General features: G+C 42.5%; 1 protein-coding gene across 1 annotated transcript in view; it reads left to right on the top strand.

The window, feature by feature from the left end:
* TMEFF2 (transmembrane protein with EGF like and two follistatin like domains 2) overlaps positions 1-18,585 on the top strand; it is a 126,327-nt gene that overhangs the window by 2,961 nt on the left and 104,781 nt on the right. Inside the window, exons 3-4 of the mRNA XM_065841345.2 lie at positions 4,388-4,517; positions 6,859-6,885. Of these exons, the coding sequence (XP_065697417.1) occupies positions 4,388-4,517; positions 6,859-6,885 (157 nt within the window). The remainder of the gene's footprint in view (positions 1-4,387; positions 4,518-6,858; positions 6,886-18,585) is intronic.

Genomic DNA, 18,585 nt, shown 5'->3' with positions numbered 1-18,585 from the left:
ATTGACCGTGGTTGGTTGTTGTAGTTTGTTTTGTTTGTTTGTTTTGTGGGTTTTTAAAAAATTTCATTTCTAGTTTGTGTGCAATCAAATATGCAATGTGAGAACTCTATTTTAAGTACTTCCCTTGGCTCAGCATGTGCAGCGATTTAAGGGCTGGTCTGCTTTCCCTTTCTAAGAAAAATCTGTAATGCAGTGAAATGACTGTGATTTGTCGGATTGCCTGGGGCAGATGTTGTGCCATGATCATGGGAGCTTAGAGCAGCCACACAGAAAACTTGGGTCTTGCCTTTGGTCCCAGTTGGGTGTTGACATTTGGCATAAAGCAGTGGACTCATAGTCTAGAAGGAGCAAATCCAGATGCTGGGGAGGAGGGCACTGGGAGCACTGTTTTTCCAAGGCAGGGTGCTGGTCCCTGCTGATATGGGGTAAATGAAACTCTCCGGGTTGTGTTATCTCCTCTTTGAGAGGTGAATGCTATATATGTGCTGAGTTGAGCAGTTCTTTAGGGCGCTGTTGAAACAGCTCTAAGGAAATTGGATAATTGTATATGAATATGTAAATGAGATCAAAAGAACGAGTTGGGCCTGATTACTAATAAATGGGTTAAAATCAGCAGCAGTCTTTGGTTTCAGTGGCCTTGGGTCAGGCCCTGTAAACACCTGGGAGCTCTTTGTCTTGCTTCGAACCCTCTGCAGCGCTGGCTGTGACCTTGGGGGGCAAATTACCTGTGGCTGATCCTGGGAAGGGTGGTGCGGTGCCGGGGGCTGCTGGAGTCAAATGCGTCCCCTTTGATACAGGCAGAGCTGGGGGGATGTCAGCTTCTCTTGTAGCATCAGTGGGCAGTGTGATAAGCCAAAAAGATATGCCACCAAAGTAGAAAATTATTTTCTAGTGTGGCATCTGAACCTGGCTAAGTAAGGCAGAGCCAGCCAGGTAATTTATGTCATGAGTAAGGGGATTCTCCATCAGAATTCAGGTCCCCCATTTCAGTGACAGCTCTCTGGGGTGATAGTGAGCAAATCAATAGCAGACTCCTCATCACTATAATTACTTTTTATGTTTTCTCCAGAATTTGCCAGGGGCTTTAACTGCAGCTTGAGAGAACAGACAAGGACAGAAAGCTAATTTTGTTTCTGCACTGTTAAAAAGTCCTGTGCTGGCCAGCCCATGTCTTGAGGGACTGGGAGAGGCAGAAGTGGGGAACAGGGCTGCTGCAGCCTTGGTCTAGGTTTTTTTCAAACCAGAATCACAGATGCATCATGTCTGTCCAGGTGGAGTTAATAAAATTAAGTTATTGTTACTTGAAGGGCTGAACATGATCAGAATGATCTGCAAAACCTGAGTTAGGCTTCCATTGCTGGAGAACAGACACATGTGCTAAGGAAGGGATTCATATTGGCTGGCCAAAAATATTCCATCAATGCTGCAGGTCTTTTCACTTCAGCCACCAAGACTGGGCACATTCACTGGTTTTAATGTGAGGAAAGAGTCCCGTTTTCTGGCATGTTGAATCCTTCATGCGCTTCAGTGTTTATGGAGCTGGAACATCACCTGGCCAGCTTGCGATTTTGTATTTCTGGAACATTTGTGCTACTTAGTTCATGACACAGGTGGCATTTTGTGAGTGTTTAATCCATGAGAGTAGAAGGAGGTCAATCTTTTAACAGAAAACAAACCTTATGCTTTCAGTGCTCAGCACTGACCCCAACATTTGCAGAACTGGTTTGTCTCTGGTTGTGACAGTGGGCACTTGTGGCTTGCTCTGCAGCTGTGTTTTAAAAATGTGCATGTATAAGAGAGAAGTGGATAGTATGGTATTGTGCTGCTGGGTTTAGTGGGAATTTTGACATGGATTTCCCAGAGTGCTTGAACAGTTGAGGGATGGAAAGTCATTCTCGCATCCAGGGCTTGGTCTGTTGAGCCCTAAACCAATGCCAAAAATGTGTCACTAGACTGAGGAACCTGGCAGTCAGCGTCTAATGTTCTGTAGTACCAGCAAGAAGTATTTTATAGCGGTGAAGAGCTGAGCATACTGGATTCAGCATGGTCAAGCACAAGAGTCCAGCTCTCCTGGGTTAGGAGTAACCTGTGGGCTAACACCACAACCTTCTCATCGGTGGTCTTCTCTTTACTGGGTAACTTCCACTATGGTTTCCTGGTGGCTTTCAGAGCCATCCCAGCTCAAAGACAAGGCAGGATCGGTCTGGAAGATCTCACTACTTTTTTGTTCCTTGTGGCTCAGCGGCAGCTCCTATGTTCCTGCCTTTTCCATCCAAATACTGGTTGTCCAAAGGTGGTGCTGGGAAGAATGGGCAGCAGATGAAGAAATACATCTTTGACCAGGACAGTTTGAGAAAGAAAAGACCGGATCACCTGTGCTCATTGTGCCCTCTGACCAAAGCCATGTTTAAGTGTGGCTGGAGCCACAGGAGAGATGAGGAAGCTTCTGCCATGAGAGTTAATCTTTCTTGGAGCCCTGGTGTCTTTCAATTGTGTTTGAAAATTGCCAAGCTTTGGAAGAAGTTCCAGCCTAGCTCATAGCAGCTCTGTCACTCGTTTCTGTGGCTCAGGATGTCACCCTTGATGCTGGATGCTGTGCACGGAGTGCTGTCTGGCCTTTCAGATTTGCAGCTGAGTCAGTGTAAAAGATTGTCTCTTGCTCTGGGCAAAACCAACAGAGAGTTTGCCACTCTGGTGGGAACAGGATCCAGCGTTGTTTCTACGTGTAACAGAGCCTGTTGAGATACTTTGGGCCAAATTCTGCACAGATTGCTCCGGCAAAAAGTCCTGGGGTGACAAGCATGTCTGAAGCAAGCATGATTTGATCCTTCATGCTTTAGAAAATTCACATGATTGTGTTATTGTCCTGGTTAAGTATTCCAGATCAGCCTCCAGCAATTGCTGTTGAGCTTCTGGACGAAGTTGGCATTTTCTGCTTGAAACGCTGCTCAGATTTGGAACATAATGGTGAAAATAGCAGAGAAACACTTTTAAATTGACTGTTTAAAATCTCTGCGTGGAGGAGCCCTTCATTGGGAGGGGAAGGAGAGGATTTCTGCTGTTGTGGCTGCTGGTTTTCTTTCTTGTTCCAAGGGAAGAAAGCACTGGGGGTGGGCAGCAGCTTGGGAAGATGTAAGAAAATACAATGCACGAGGAAAATGTCATTTGATTTGGCCCAATCAAAATGTCACTCTGACCAACTATGCATAATTTCTTGGCAGCTGCTCTGTGTGGAGGCCTGCAATTAACGCAATCTATGCAATTGTTTGTGTTAATCACTTCTGTAGTCATTCACTTTGAAGCACATTTGATGTTTATATTCCTGGAATTTCAGTTCTGTGTTGTACATTGTGCCTCATGAACACACCTCAGACACTTCGTGGCTTAATACAACTAAATAGGAAGTAAATTTTCTTTTTAATTTTTACTTGGATTTAAGAAGAGGTGAGCATTTGTAAATAATAATTGTGATCATTCCATTTGTTATAATTAAACAATGAGGCATACCAGGAGTACGGTAATCATGAGATAATCATATCCCTGGTATAATTACCCTGTACAGGGTACATCCAAGTATTTCTAAGCCTCAGAGTGTGATTATCTTATGATAACTGCACCCGGTAGGTTGTCCAATTTTCCATATAAAAAGGAATTATTTTTATTGAAATGAACAAGAGAGGGCAAAGCTGTCTTTTCTGATGTAGAGGGAACAGAGCAGGTAGTTTGCAGAGCCAAGCAGGAGTTTGGGGTGAAGGAAGGGTGCGTGGTGTGGGGAACTTCTGCGCTTTTTGGTGGCAGGGAGAGCTCAGAACTCTGCAGACCATCCCGGGAACAGAACTGTCTCTGCAGAAAGAGGACTGGATTTTGATCATAGGTCTCTCAGAAATCATTTCCTTCTGTGCAGTCAGTTCTGATAATAGCAAAAGTACTTAAGTAGAGAGTTATATGCACACAGGCAGACGCTTGTGTGTATGCAAGCGGCTGTCTCTGTAGCAGGGAGGTGTGTGTACAGAAGGAGGGGAAAAACAAGCCTGTTTCTTAGGACCTGTCTGTAGCCACCCAATGGAAACACATGAGCTGCTATTGCAGATGCGAGGAGCCCTTTGCCTTGCCCATGTTTCTTCCCTGGAAATGCCCCCTCCCACCTCTCCGGGGCACTTATTGAACCCTTTGCCCACTCAGATTATCTTTTTCTAGCCTGTTTAAGACTGGTTTATGCTCCTCGGCCTTTTGTCTTTACAAAAATCCTCCCTGGTAGCTGTAAAGATGAGGAGGAGGGTCAGTGTGTCCCTCACCCATGGTTTTAATACTGGTGGGGGGTACCCAAAAGGATGCTGTGCCACCCCACATGTGACTGACACCGCTGCTCTCTGTCCCTTCCCCTCAGTGTAACAACGACTACGTGCCCGTCTGCGGCTCCAACGGGGACACGTACCAGAACGAATGCTACTTGAAACAGGCTGCCTGCAAGCAGCAGAGTGAAATTCTCCTGGTGTCCGAAGGATCATGCGCCACCGGTACGTATGAACGCGCCCCAGGCTGCCTGCGTACCTTGTCGTGCCCCTGGATAAAATAACCTGGGGATGGCAAAAGCCATTTGAATCCCTGCTTTGAATTCATTACGGGTTAATTCTTTGCAGTTTTAGACGTGAGAAGATGCTGCCATCCTTCCTTTTTAAGTAACTAATTTAGTGTAGGCTTGCGGTCTATGATACATTATACCCTTGACTCTGTTTTGAAGAGCTCAGTACAGAGGTTTTCTTTTTTATTTTTTAATACGTATCTTGTGCTCCTGATCATCCTGTGTGCTGTGTAGGCTTCTGAGCCGTTACGAAAAGTAACTGGAAGTAGATTAAACAAGCAGATGTCTGATAAGTGGGCATCTGGATTACCACAAAACTCTCTGCAATCTGGAGAGATAGGACTGGAGCGTTATTGCTTGCAATCCAGTTTCTTAGGTTTTTCCTTTTGCATGTAGGACCAGGTTCCCAGCTGGTGTGACTCAACAGACCACTTATTGTGATGAGCCAGTTTATACCAGCTCAAGATTTGGCCCAAAACACACTTACTGAACAAGTCTGTGCAACAGGTGTTTTTGTTTTGTTTTGTTTTTTCCTGGACTTGTTGGAAGAATTAATTAAAGAGCACATATGTAAATTGATGGACATTTGGGACACCTTTGCTTAATTCTGGGCGTCATGAGCTATTTGTATCTCTGGTTTTATGACACACATAGAAAGGTGAATGAGTAAAATCAGGAAAACCGAGTTGCTTATGTGCAGGAGTTCTTCGTGTTCTTCTTTTGTGCTCAGTATATGTTAGAGGTGATCAGTGAAGTTAACTTGAAAAGAGCAGGAGGAGTAAGTCTTTGTTCTTGAGAGAGTTCTTTAAACTTAAAGCAGAACTTCTTCTTGGATGAGGATGGAGGAGTCAATAAAAAGTGCATTAGACAAACTTTTTGCAGTGCCGTAATTTTGTCTTACATACACCTGAGAGAAAATAAATTTCTTCTTTGGAAATGTTGTTTTTCTCTGAAGCTGTTACCTGACAATTTTGAAGAGGAAAAAAACATACCCTGCAATTTTTTGTGTATAAATTGGTATTAAATGGAGCTCAGGCTGACAAAGCCTATTGTGGTGTAGGATTTGCTCAACTTAGTAAATTCTCTGAACACAGCAACTCGTCTTTTTTGGCTTAAACTTTTTTAATTAAAGGGATTATTTTAGTGCATTGCTACATCTTTCCTTGAACTTGCTTGCTAACTGGCAGTGATCATGCTGGAGGCATTCCCTCTGACACACATTGTGGGGTCCAGAAACAAAGAAGGAAAAAAAAAAAGGGGGGGGGGGAGGGCGGGTCCTGGAGTCTTGATCAATTTGGCATCTTTTTCCCCACGGGATGGGGCAGAGTGTGGGTGTTAGGAGGTCTGGCAGCAATCAGTCTCCTGGCCATGACCGTTCAGATTCACCAGACTTTGCTGTCAGTAAATTAGATCTAACAGTTCATAGCATAATTGGATCCCAAAGCAGCCTTTCCAAACTGTTTCTATTAATCTTGATGCAGATCATTGAATAACCCCTCCACTAAGGCGGAGGATGGGATGACAGCGTCCTTCCCTGCCAAAGAAACTCCACTTGCGGATTGTTTTTGGTAGCCCTACATGTGTGTGCATTTCTGTGCTTTGCTTTGCTTAGGAAGTTTCGTAATGAAACACGAGGCTTGGCAGTTTCATGATATTGCACTTTCTAAATTTGTGACTCTCATCATCCCAGCCAACAAAACATCGAGTAGAGGAAAAACAAAGATAAAGCACTCCATTTTGAAATTCAGCAACAGCCTTGAGAAAAGTGGCATTTTGATCTTTTATCTGAAGACTTTGTATAATAATAATAATTTCAACAGTTTATTCCATCTAGTTATGATCTGAAGAGATTTCACTGTTTTGTAAAGAAAGTGACATGAATTTCCAACTGGTCTGGCCCCAAACAAATGGGTTTTAACAGTTCTCTTTGGCGGCGAGGGTTAGCAGTGGCCAAGTGAAGTAACTTTGCACAACTATTGGGAGCAAAGCTTAATCTGTCTCGATACAATAAAACAAGGCAGAGGCTTGTGAGGACATTACAGCACTCCAGGGCTTACGTTATTTTAGTCTGATACAGAGACTTTAAAGAAAAAGAGGTGGGATGTGAGAAAGATGCCTTGAGTGAACTATGTTCAGATTAGTTCTCTATCATTTATCCAGGGATGCCATAAAACGTAAGGTACGCTCTAATATGTTTAATGGGGCAGCCTTGCTTTGCATGCTTACAGGACATACCGGAGCACATGAATATGAATTTCTTTCTGTTCTTTTCTCAGATGCCGGCTCAGGATCTGGGGACGGAGGTAAGAGCCATCTTTTAATTTCTATCTGCTTATGTGTACACATATTGTCTTTCATCATTTCAGATTGTAAGTGGATATGCTCTGCGGTTTAGTTGTTACACTACATATTGTCTTTCATTTAGCTTTTTGTCTGACAAAAATGACATTTTGCATTTTAGTTAAACTGGAACCTAATAATGACATCCTGTTTTCTAGGGAAATTTAGAAAGCTCTGCTATTTCTGCTAGAACTTGGAATTATTCATAGGTTGTGCTAGGATCTCTATCTCCATCTACTGTTACAGTTGCACTTATTTGTTTTATGCTTAGGATAATATTTCTTTTGTTTTTAAAACATAAACCAAACCCTTGGCTTCTCCTCACCGGAGGATTGAAGCCAAGTATTTTGTGGTAATGGAGAGCACTCTTTCAAAGATATGAAGAAGTGTCCCAGGGAAAAACAATGTGTGTTTATAAGAACAGCAGCAGCAAAACTGAATGCGAAAATAGTTCCAACCCTTTGCTGCATCCAGGGGATACTGGAAAATGTAGGCAGACTTGCATTTAAGTTTTGTTTTTTGGCTTTTTTTGATTGATTGGTTTGGTATGTTGTTTTGGGGTGTTTTTTTGTTATTTCTTAGGTGCAGTCATTTTTGGGTTTGCTCATTTAACACTGGTCCCTAGGGTTTGTGACCGATCCATTTCGGAAGTTTAATGTTGGATCTGGGTGACTTTTGGGTTCTACTTGTACGGTGGGGCAGGCTTTCCTGGGGGCTGGTCTGGTTCCCAAAAAAACCCCACAACCTAAAACATTGCTATTTGTTTTCAAAAGTTTTGTCCAGCTATTCCTATTTAATATGCTTTTTAAATTGTGTTTTTAAACAGTTACACAAAGGAGATTCCTTATTCAGTGCTTAACATAAATCTACAATTTAATTTATATTTATGATAGGGTTTTCACGCATATGGTCAGTAAATTGGTTTTCAGATGGAGTTGAGCAAAATTCGTCATCCAGGTACCACAGAAAACGGATAAGATTTCCAGTTTGTTTTGTAACTGGGAAGGTGTGGAAACAAACTTGGCCACTTTCTGAAAGCAACAAATTCCATACTCAAAAAGCACAAGAATTTAAAAGTATGATTTCCAAACAGTTTCATTTTAAAAGCTAAGGTTGACAAAAGACGAGCAGAACAGGACCTTGGGGACTGACTGGGCAGACAGTGAGGAAGCAGATTTGCGAAGAAGACAGAACCAAGTCGGTGCGTGTCTTTAAAGGTCTACAAAGCTGCCGTGCATTATTCAAGATTTAGTAGGCAGCTATGGCTGTTCTTAAAGTACAAAAGTATATTTATGTGCCCTAAGAAGCTAAATCCAGCTGAGTGAATGTTGTCACTACATCACTCTTTACTAGACACAGTCTGGTTGTAAAAGCTGCAATAAATTTGGGGTGTCATTACAGCAAGTCTTGTAAAAAACACTTCAACAATCATGAGTGGGATGTTTTTCGTTGAGAAGCCCGAGGTCTCAGGCAATCTTGTGTGTTTCTGTTTTTATGAAAATCTTCCTTTCTTGCGCATCTTCAGGCAGTCTTGGTTATCAAACTGCTAACCAACGCAGCATCACTTTTTGCAAAAGTACAACCATAGGGGCCCTCCCAGCTGACCATACCTGTGCCTAAATCAGCAGAATGGGGCTGCACTGACTGCTGTCAGTATCAGAGGTGCTGGGCACGTGTGCAGCAAGGTACCTGAGATGTCTCAGATACAGGGAGCCCTTAGGAAAGAGCATTGTGGCCAGGAGGACCAGGGCAGTGACTGCCCCCCTCCAATGGGTACTGGGGAGGCCCCACCTTGAATCCTGAGTTCAGTTTTGGGCTGCTCACAACACAAAAGACCTTGAGGTGCTGGAGAGAGTTCAGAGAAAGGAATGGAACTGGTGAAGGGTCTGGAGCACAAGGGACCTGGGGGCTTCAGCCTGGAGGAGGCTGAGGGGAGACCTTCTAGCTCTCTGCAACGGCCTGAAAGGAGACTGGAGCATGGAGGGGTTGGCCCGTTCTCCCAGGTAACAAGTGACAGGATGAGCGGAAACATCCTCAAGTTGTACCGGGGAAGGTTCAGATCGGATATTGGGAAAAATTTCTTCCTGAAAAGGGCTGTCAGGCATTGGAACAGGCTACCCAGGGAAGTGGTGGAGTCACCATCCCTGGAGGAGTTGAAAAGACACATAGATGATGTTCTTAGGGACATGGGTTAATGGTGGACTTGGCAGTGCTGAGTTAACGGTTAGACTTGATGTTCTTAAAAGTCTTTATGATTCTGTGACACAGGCTAGCGCAATACTTCGGCATTACTCTTTACTCTGTGTTGCTTCTACATGTTGTGTTTTTTTGAGCTGGCAGAGTTTCTAGAAAGGTTCAGGTTTGTGCAACTGTTGCAGTCTGGTTTGGGGAGGTCCCTTGCAGCCGGGGAGAGCCAGACTGGAAAATGAACTCAAATTGTGAATTAGTAGAGGACATCATGTTTTTCTGTTATCTCGGAACACAGCAAGTTCCTTGCTTTGAGGTGGTTTACCCCATGACTGATGGCAGTTCAGCTCTTGGTGCTGTGTTTCCCTCCATGGAGCTCTTGTCAAGTGAAATTATAACTGGGTGATACTTCAGAAACTGCTGGAAAGGAGTTGGTGCAATGGTCAGACCTACACAAACACACCACATGGTAACACAAACCTCCTTTTCTCAGGAAACTGAACAGAGCAGGAGCAGAATAGCCAGAGGTTGCGTTTTTCCTGCCACATTTCCCTCCCATGCCTTCCTACCTGGGTTTGCAGAAAAGTCTTCTCCATTTATTATTTAGAATTTGGGGTTTTCTGCTTTCCTGTCAGGGATGCTAGGATCAGAGGGGTCTCAGCTTCTTAGCAATTTAATGATCTTCAGGGTTTTCCAGAGGTGATTTAATCCTTCTTTATGCAGCAATAGCATACAGAAGTCCTCTTATTTGTAAAGTGATGGGGGAATCTTAATCTCATTTGATTACTGAGCCTTCAGCATGCACTTTTGGGGATATCCAGTAAATGGGTAAGAACAGTAGGTGTTCAAGTTTCTTACTGAAGCAGACATTTTTCCCTGTAAATGAAGACTAAAAATGCAGAATCAAGAGCCGTTTCTGTGTTTTGATTGCAGAAGCTGGGAGTATGGTGTGGAATTATTTAAAAACCCATATCCCAAAAAGATACTAATCAATGGCAGAAAGAATGAATGTGAAAGAGTTTATACAGAGAGTAATTTAAAGAGATTCCATTCATTTTCATCTATGCCATTCTCTAGACAACTGGGTTTTTTTAGAACACAGTGATTCATGTTTTGGTCTTGAGCAGCTTCATAATGAATTCTCCCTCACTTCCTAGCTTCCTTCAAACAGCGACAACTCAAGATGCAGTATTTCATTATAGCTCTTAATGTGCTCAGAACATCTCTCTTTGATTTCTTTTTTACATTTAACACTTATTTCCCCCTCCCTGTGCTGTCTGTGTTTTGAGCTCTGTGGATTGGCTTGCATTCACAGCCCGATGGATTTACGGTGGGTGCCTGTTGCGCAAGGTGTTTCTGTGATACGGCAGCGTATAAGTACCTACATTGAATTAGTTTCAGAGCCTCATTCAATTTACCTTCAAGTCCTACTGACTTCAGTGGGAATTGTATGGGGCCCCTGGGCAGGCAGATCTTATCCTTGTTTGATTTTTGTGTTAATTCTTTATGATCTAGACAAAAGCAGAATGAAAAAACAAGTCATAATTCATCAACATCACCATCACCATTTATTTTGCAGTAGCATCTAGAGACACTAATTATAACATTAGGGCTCCAGCGTGGTGCACCCTGATACTGTGAGGCACTTCTTCACGGCAAGGGAGAGAATAAAATCTGTGAAGCAGGGTCTGGATATCCAAGTTGGGCAAAGGCTGGAAGTTGCATCAGAATTCAGTGACTGAATTGGGAATAACAAATGCCATTTCAGAGCCAAAACAGTGCTGTGTCTTTTGAACCATGCTGTTTGTCAGCAGACCCATATGTAGTCCAGAAAGCATCTGCATTTATACTGTTCTTAAAGTTATTCTAATTTGCCATGGTATACATACCTGAAAATCAACAGCCTTACAAACCGTATTTTTTCCCCATCTCTCTTTGCATGCTTATTTTACGGATGAGAATGGCTTGTTTGTTTGTTCTTTTGGTTTATCCCTTCAGTCTTACCCAGAAAAATTGAAGTCTTGCAGCTCTTTGTAGATGCCAACACATAGATTTAATGGTAGATTTGGAATTCTACTCTGCCTTTCCTCTTGGCTTAGAGACGTGTGAGTAAACACATACATATTATAAATCAGTATGGAGCAGTAGTCATCTTGAGATGCTAACCCAGAGAAAACAGGAAGGAAAAAATTAACACTTTGTAGCCTATATTGTTATTTTTAAGCAAAACTATAATGCAGCACGTGTATTTTTTTCTTGCTTTAATCAACAGGCAAATGACTACTTTGACCCAATTGCTCTTGTACTTGTCTCCATAGGAGTTTTGTATGACTAACTTGAATTCAGCAGCTCTGCTGCTTTTCCACCAATTTCCCTTTCTGCTTTATTACGAGGTTGATTGATGGGCAGGGCTACGCAGAACACAATGAATATTGCTGTAAACACTGTCCTAGCAACAACACTTGAGCCAAAATACACCATAAAACTTGGAGTGTGTATTGGTTTGAATGAAACAACGTAAAAAATGCAATGTTGATAAGCACACATTCTCAATATATGGGAAAAATCTGAGAGAGTTCTGGTTTAACCTCTGAAAGAAAGGGAATTCATATTTTGAGGTACAGATCCTGTCCTTTCTTTGCCTGGGTGTAGCGGGTGATAACAGGCTTCTCTCATGTGAATTTAGAGTATCTGCTGACCCCATGCGCTATCATCAACTGCAATAAGGCAACAGGAAAGCTGCTTCTACTCTAATTTCATTTGGGACGTATAATTTAAAGCAGCATCTGAAGGTACAGGATCAACTATAAGCGACGTTCACTGACAGGGTAAATACCTCTGGAGGGAATGTTTAAATCTTCAGTGGTTGACCTGACTGTGTATGGTCAAATATACGTCTCCTTTGTTAAACAGGTTTTTACCTTGTTGACCTCAGCATGGCACTGAGCCCAAACCAATATGCTCTCTGAAAGGCTGTGTTTATTAGCTCAGGCTCTTCACTGTCCTAACATGATTACATGACTTCTGTTTCAGGGCTGGTGCACATCTGACCTATTTAAGAGTTAGGTCGGGGAAAGGCAGTTTACGTCTCTTTGTGGCCTTTAAAAATTAGGAAAGGATGAAGTTCCCATGTTTTTGTTGACTAGATGGGAAGCACTTTGGCATTGGCACATGCCCACCACAGGCATTTTGTGCAGGGTAGGAAGCGTTAGGCATTTTGGAAACCCTAGGAAGGAATGCGAACAATGGAAATACCAGCTTTTGGAATCCTCCTAGGCTCTTATTTGACCTAAGTACTTGAGCTAATTGACCCCACCTGCCTGAGATGTTCCAGCAAATCCCCACAGCTCCTGTGGACCTGAAGCTCTTCAGGTTTATAAAGTACCAGCCTGGGAGATTCATAGAATCATTTAGGTGGGAAGAGACCCACCGGATCATCAAGTCCAACTGCAACATTAAACCACGTCCCTAAGAACCTCATCTAAACACCTTTTAAACCCCTTCAGGAATGGTGAGTCCACCACTTCCCTGGACAGCCTGTTCCAAAATTCTGGTTTTGGATTTAGTTGCTTGGGTTCTGCCTGCATTTTGCTTACTCCTTCTGCTGCTTCTGAAATCAGAATGCAAAAATCATGTGAAAAGTGGTGTGTTTTATCCCTGCACTTGCTTTGTCATTAATGGACCAGAGTCCTTGCTGTGTTCTTGGTGTGAATGCACAGCTCCTCTCAAGCAGGCTCTGAACTCTGAGAATACCATGGGAAAGAGCTGACCATAGCAAATGATTTATGACCCATTTTCAGCCATTCATGCAAAACCCAAGAAAATGAACAGAAGATGCCAGAAGGATCCACAGACTTTCGTAGGTGAGAAGTAGGAGTGACATCCATTCATACCCTCTTTCCTAAATTGTCCAGTCTTTCATGGTTTTTAGCACTTCTTTTAAGTAGTTCAGAGCTACACAACAAGACGGTGAAAGGAAGATGTTCACCTACATCAAAAAATGCGGAGGATGCTCTGGTTTTGCTTAAAAGTCAAAATTGCCTGTCCCCATCAAAGTGGAGCAAAAGAAATCCAAAATATGCTGTCTAATCATATGCAATCTGTAAATCCACAAAAAATTAAGTCATCAAAATCTTATGATACTGTAGCGAACAGATTAAAAAGGGGGCATCTGATCATAAATACTCATTTATTGGTCTGTTATTGTAAACACAGCAAGAGAGAGATGTAGTCGACTAGATTTGTGTGCTGCTTCTCTGTTATCCTGGATTAATTTTCCCTGTGACAACTGTGGAGTCACTGGAGATTAGCTGTGATGACAGTGAAAGGTGAATCTAGCCCGTTTCGCTTTCCAATGCAGGAGGTTCTTCCATAGGGAAGAAAACTGCTACTTGAGCTTTCACATGGCTCCATCACGCTTAGGTTCAGGCTGGACATGAAGAAGAAATGTTTTACACTGAGGGTGATGAAACCCTGGCCCAGGTTGCCCAGTGAGGTGGTGGATTCCCCCATCCCTGGAAACATCCCAGGCCAGGCTGGATGGGGCTCTGAGCAACCTGGTCTGGGTGAAGATGTCCCTGCTCATGGCAGGGGTGGCACTGGATGAGCTCGGAAGCTCCTTCCAACCCAAATTGTTCTATAATTCTACTATGAACACCTTAATTCCTGGGGTAAGCACACGTGTTCAAGCACATGCTTAATTCTTATCACATGCTTAAATGCTATAGACTTGAAGTATTTCTTCTGAATGTCTTGCACAAGTGGAGCCTAAGGCAGCCTTGGAATGACCAGAACTACTTCAGCTCCTTGTGCAACTCTTGGTTATATATTCTGTGGTTTAGTGATTGAAGCATCTGATTCACTTTGTGCTTGCTTTGAACTGTTTTTGGCGTGACATAGGATTTTATTAGATGCTCTCATGAGATCTTAATAAGAACAAATAGGATGGAAACTGCCAAGTCTTTCTCAAGGTTCGTGTACTCGCTTTTCTTTAACTCTTACACTTCAGACCTCAGCTGAATCTGGCAAATTTAATATATTCTGCATTGGATATTTAAATTCCCTTTTGTCTGAGAGGCTTTCTTCCCTTTCAGAGACTGAGAAATAAAACCAGATCTTTTTGCCTGCTCTCTTTGAAGTCAGTGGGAGTTTATCTTCAGGAAGGGCATGACTGATTCCCAGACACTAAGCAAACTGAACATTGCCACCTATTTTATGCAAATGCACATACAGGACAAGCTTAATGAGTGTGGTTCAAGCCCAAGAACAATTAATGATCAACTCCAGAGAAGTTAAAATTCTATGGTACGGTGTCACCAGTCCTTAAGATGTTGCCCCAGGTCTTTCAGCTTGAGTTTTTTGAATAGTGTTATAGAAGGTGCTTAGTTTTCCATTTAAAACAAACACATAAAATGTGTTTTAGTAGTCATTGCTCAAGAGAATACTTGAATAGAAGCCCAAACTGCTGATCAATAGGAAGAACTCCAAATTGTATTTTGAAAATATGATTCGGGGAACAAGAGGTCAAAACTTTTCCATGATATTTCACATGATATTTTTTAATACTTTGCACTTCTTGATCTCATTTGTTCTAGCTGCATGGGAGTTAGATTATGATGGTGCCTATTTAAACCCATTAAGAAAGCGGCTACTGAAGCAGGACCCTTTTTACCTCAGCAGTCCCAAATATCTTCCTAGCAGGAGTTCAAAGAGAGATAGTTAAGGGACTTTAAGGTTGTTTTTTTATAAGTTTGAGAACATGGGAAAGTTCTAAAGGTCTGAGAGGAGGTAGGTGTGTGAGTATTAAAAAGAGTAGAAGAAAAAAAAAATCCAGATATTTGTAGGCCTGTCAATCTGATGTTGATTGAGGTAAAGCAGGACATGCAGACCTAGACCCGCTTAATAAAGAAATAAATGAGAACTTAATGCTGAGCAATATGGGCTGATGTAATAGATTTTTGTCAACTAATTGAAATGTTATTTATGAAGCTGCACGTTTGCTTGATAAAGACAACAATATTGATATATTGTACGTGGATGTCAGTGAAGTATTTGGCATACCACTACTTGACAATATGATTAAGGAACAAGAATCATGCAAAATTAACGTGGTACACAATTAGTGGAGTAAGAACTGCCTTTCACAGTGTCATTATAAGTGAATTTGTCATTGTCACATGGACAACATGGGGGTCAGCCTCATGCTGTTTGTTTGTTTTACCAGTGACCTGGGTGGGCACATACTTTCCTCATAGATCAAGTTCTCAGCAGATATAACTGGGGAAGTAAGAAAGGAACAGTTCATTGACACAACACAATGTGATTTATCTGGTACAGTGGTGCAAGAGCAGGCCTTCTGATGGGGCCAAACGTCAAACCACAACCAGAGCAGAGAGGTCAGGAAGCCCTCCCTGGAAACAGTGATGCTACAAAGAAAGCTGTAGCCTTGGTAGAATCGTAGAATAGTTTGGGTTAGAAAGGACCTTTAAAACTCACCTAGCCTGACTCCCTGCCATGAGCAGGGACATCTTCACCCAGACCAGGTTGCTCAGAGCCCTGTCCAGCCTGGCCTGGGATGTCTCCAGGGATGTGGCATCCACCACCTCTCTGGGCAACCTGGGCCAGGGTCTCACCACCCTTGGTGTGAAAAGTTTCTCCCTAATGTCTCACCTGAATCTCCCTTTAGTGATTAAAAGTTACGTACAACTCTGTGTCACTTGAGGTTTTGACACTTGGATGTTTAGATTGCTTTGCTGAAACAAAGATGAATTTGAAAGTCTCGGGCCACTGTTGTGTGGCAGGTGACAACAGATGCTTAGTGGACCCTTAATTCTAGGTACCATAAATTAGTTTACACAGGAAATAGACTGAGTTTAGCCTATTTTGTTCAGCACAACTTCTGAGTGTTAAGCAGTCTGGAAAGGCATTGATTATGTGGATATGTTTGTTCATTTCAAAATCCACACAAGTGTTTTTCTCTCTGCCCCCTTTCATCTCACTGTGTACATTTACATATGCAGGTAATGGAAAAGATGTGGGCTTTAGCAGCAAGTGGAAAACCTCATGCATAATGCTCTGCTAATTGCTCTGTATTTAAAAATAGGCCACGTTACACTACATTTCATCCTAAGGCTTCTTTATATTGTCTGGCACTGGGTAACTGCAGCTACTCCCAGTCTCATCCAAGTCATGGCAGGTCCCTTTGGGCTTCTGTCTGTCCCAGAGTGCTGCTCTGGTTCCCAGTGTCATTACTGATCTGCACCCAGATAGTGCTTGGAGGGAGTCCTGAGGAGGAGGAAGATCACCAGCTCTTTCTGGAGGATCCATCCAGAATCCTTTTCCTTCCTATTTCTGCTGGTTTAAGGGCAGGAATTGCACCCAAAGAGCTCTGAGGTTGGAACCCACCTTGATCATGATTAAATATAATTTGATCGTCATCTGTTAATACAAAGAGCCTTCCCAGCTTTGATGTAGTAGTGTATGTGATGGGGTTTGGGAGATGAGAGAGAAGGTACCAGAGTAGGCTGTAATTGCTTTGGCTCATACACGTTGTCCACTAGATCCAGACAGAGAGGCATCTTCATCTTTGTTATAATAGAGCCTTGATAAACAAATAACTTATGGTTTAACCGTGGCTAGCAACTAAGGACCATGATAGCCACTCTCTGATTCCCTCTGTATCCCCAGGTAGGGGAAAAATCGAAAGGGAAGGGGGAAACTTGTGGATTGAGATAAAAGCAGTATAATAAGACAAAAAAATATTAATAATATACTAATAATAGTATAAAAGGAAATAAATTATACTCAGTGCAATCCCTCATGATACTCCAGTTGCCATGAACAGTGCTGGAAAGGAACGCGCTCTGGTTCCACATGGACAATCCCAGCAAGAGGGCAAAGTGGGGGCACAAAAGGCAGAAAGGTCCAAAGACCAACTGCGAAACGGCAGAACGACAAAAGGTGAACTAACACTGAACTCCCAATAGAACACAACTAACTAATGGGAAAAGCCGTAAATTATTTAATTGTATAGGTATATAGCTCCAGTTATATACAGAGCATCACGTTAATGTTAGGGAATATTTCACTGATCAGTCTGGGTGTCAGTCTAAGGTGCTGTCCCACCTGTGGCCCTCTCCTACCAATATGCACCTGTAGCTGGATGGCTGAAGTCATCTTTGGTCTCCCTGACAACAGCTGAAGTATCACTAAGTTCTTAAATTCTTTTTGTACAGCCTCAAAAACACAGCTAGCTGCTGAAAGAAAACATTAACTCTAGTCCAGAGAAAAGCAACATTATCTCATACTAAATCCAAAACAAATGACCGTGCTAGCTACAGGAAAGAAAAGTTTCTAACTGAACTCCATTTCAGTCAAACCATCCCACTTACTCTTTTGTAAAGTGCCTGAGATTTTTCATCAAAAGAAGAGGGAGCCAGTTATATGAATCACAAGGCTAGTGCAGGACAAGTCTATGCTGTAATTCATTTAGACAAACGTTGAAGTGAATTGATGGACTCAGGTTTGTTTAGATTAGTGGCCTTTTGAAAAATGAGTTGTCCTGCATGTACAATTTTTCAATCTGTTTACATCTAATTAGCTGCTCAGATTGGCTAAAATTAAGCGATGTCACTTGTAATGCATTCAGGGGTGAAGATACGATAAAATAGGCTTTTATATAATCTCTTCAGCAAGTGGCTTGGAGCACTGGCATAGTGTGAACTGAGGGCGTATGAAAGATCAATCTGTAATGTGGAATCAAATATAATCAAGCTGCAATCTCACAAATTTAGTGAATAGTCTATAGCATGTCTCATATACTGATTCAAAGAGGGAGCATGCCTTTCTGTCATCCTCTCCCACAACTCTTTTTCAGTGTATTTGCCTGGCTGGGGCAAGGTGTTGGGGTGGCTGCCCCCATTCACTGGCATCTTTACCTGTTTTGCTATCGATTCCTGCACACTAGATATTCCTCCCTGGAGACAAGTCATTTGAACAGCTTGAAATCTAAAAACTGACTGCTGCAATGTCAGGTTTCTAATTCTGCAGCTCAGCTGACAGCTCTGGAAAGTCCCTATCAAAGGCAGAAAATACAACACTCTTCAGCAGACTTTGTTCTGCCACCATACAACCCCAATTCTCTTTTACTGCTCCAAAGCCTACAGGCTTTCACATGTTCCTGACTGAAAATTCTGCTATTATAGGTAAGCTTCTCAGCAATTAAGCTGTGCTTATTGCTGCATCAGTGCTTTTAGACCGTGACCAGCAAGCAGCACCCTCTGTACAGCAGCAATTTAGTTCTGATGCTTAGTCATGGATACATGTCTAAGGAGATTTTGGTGCAGGTTTTCTCAAAATTTTTAAAAGTTTTTGTTAGTCTTTTCTTTCTTCCTTGGCTCTCTGAAGGCTTTTGCTAGCAGTGTGCAGAGCACTCCCCTGCCCTTGTGTAACAACCCCAGGACTTAAGGATTTGAGTA

The sequence above is a fragment of the Patagioenas fasciata genome, chromosome 7 (assembly GCF_037038585.1).
Source record: "Patagioenas fasciata isolate bPatFas1 chromosome 7, bPatFas1.hap1, whole genome shotgun sequence".
NCBI lineage: Eukaryota > Metazoa > Chordata > Aves > Columbiformes > Columbidae > Patagioenas > Patagioenas fasciata.
Note: the sequence above shows the minus strand (reverse complement) of the source record. Positions and strands in the feature narration are given on the sequence as shown.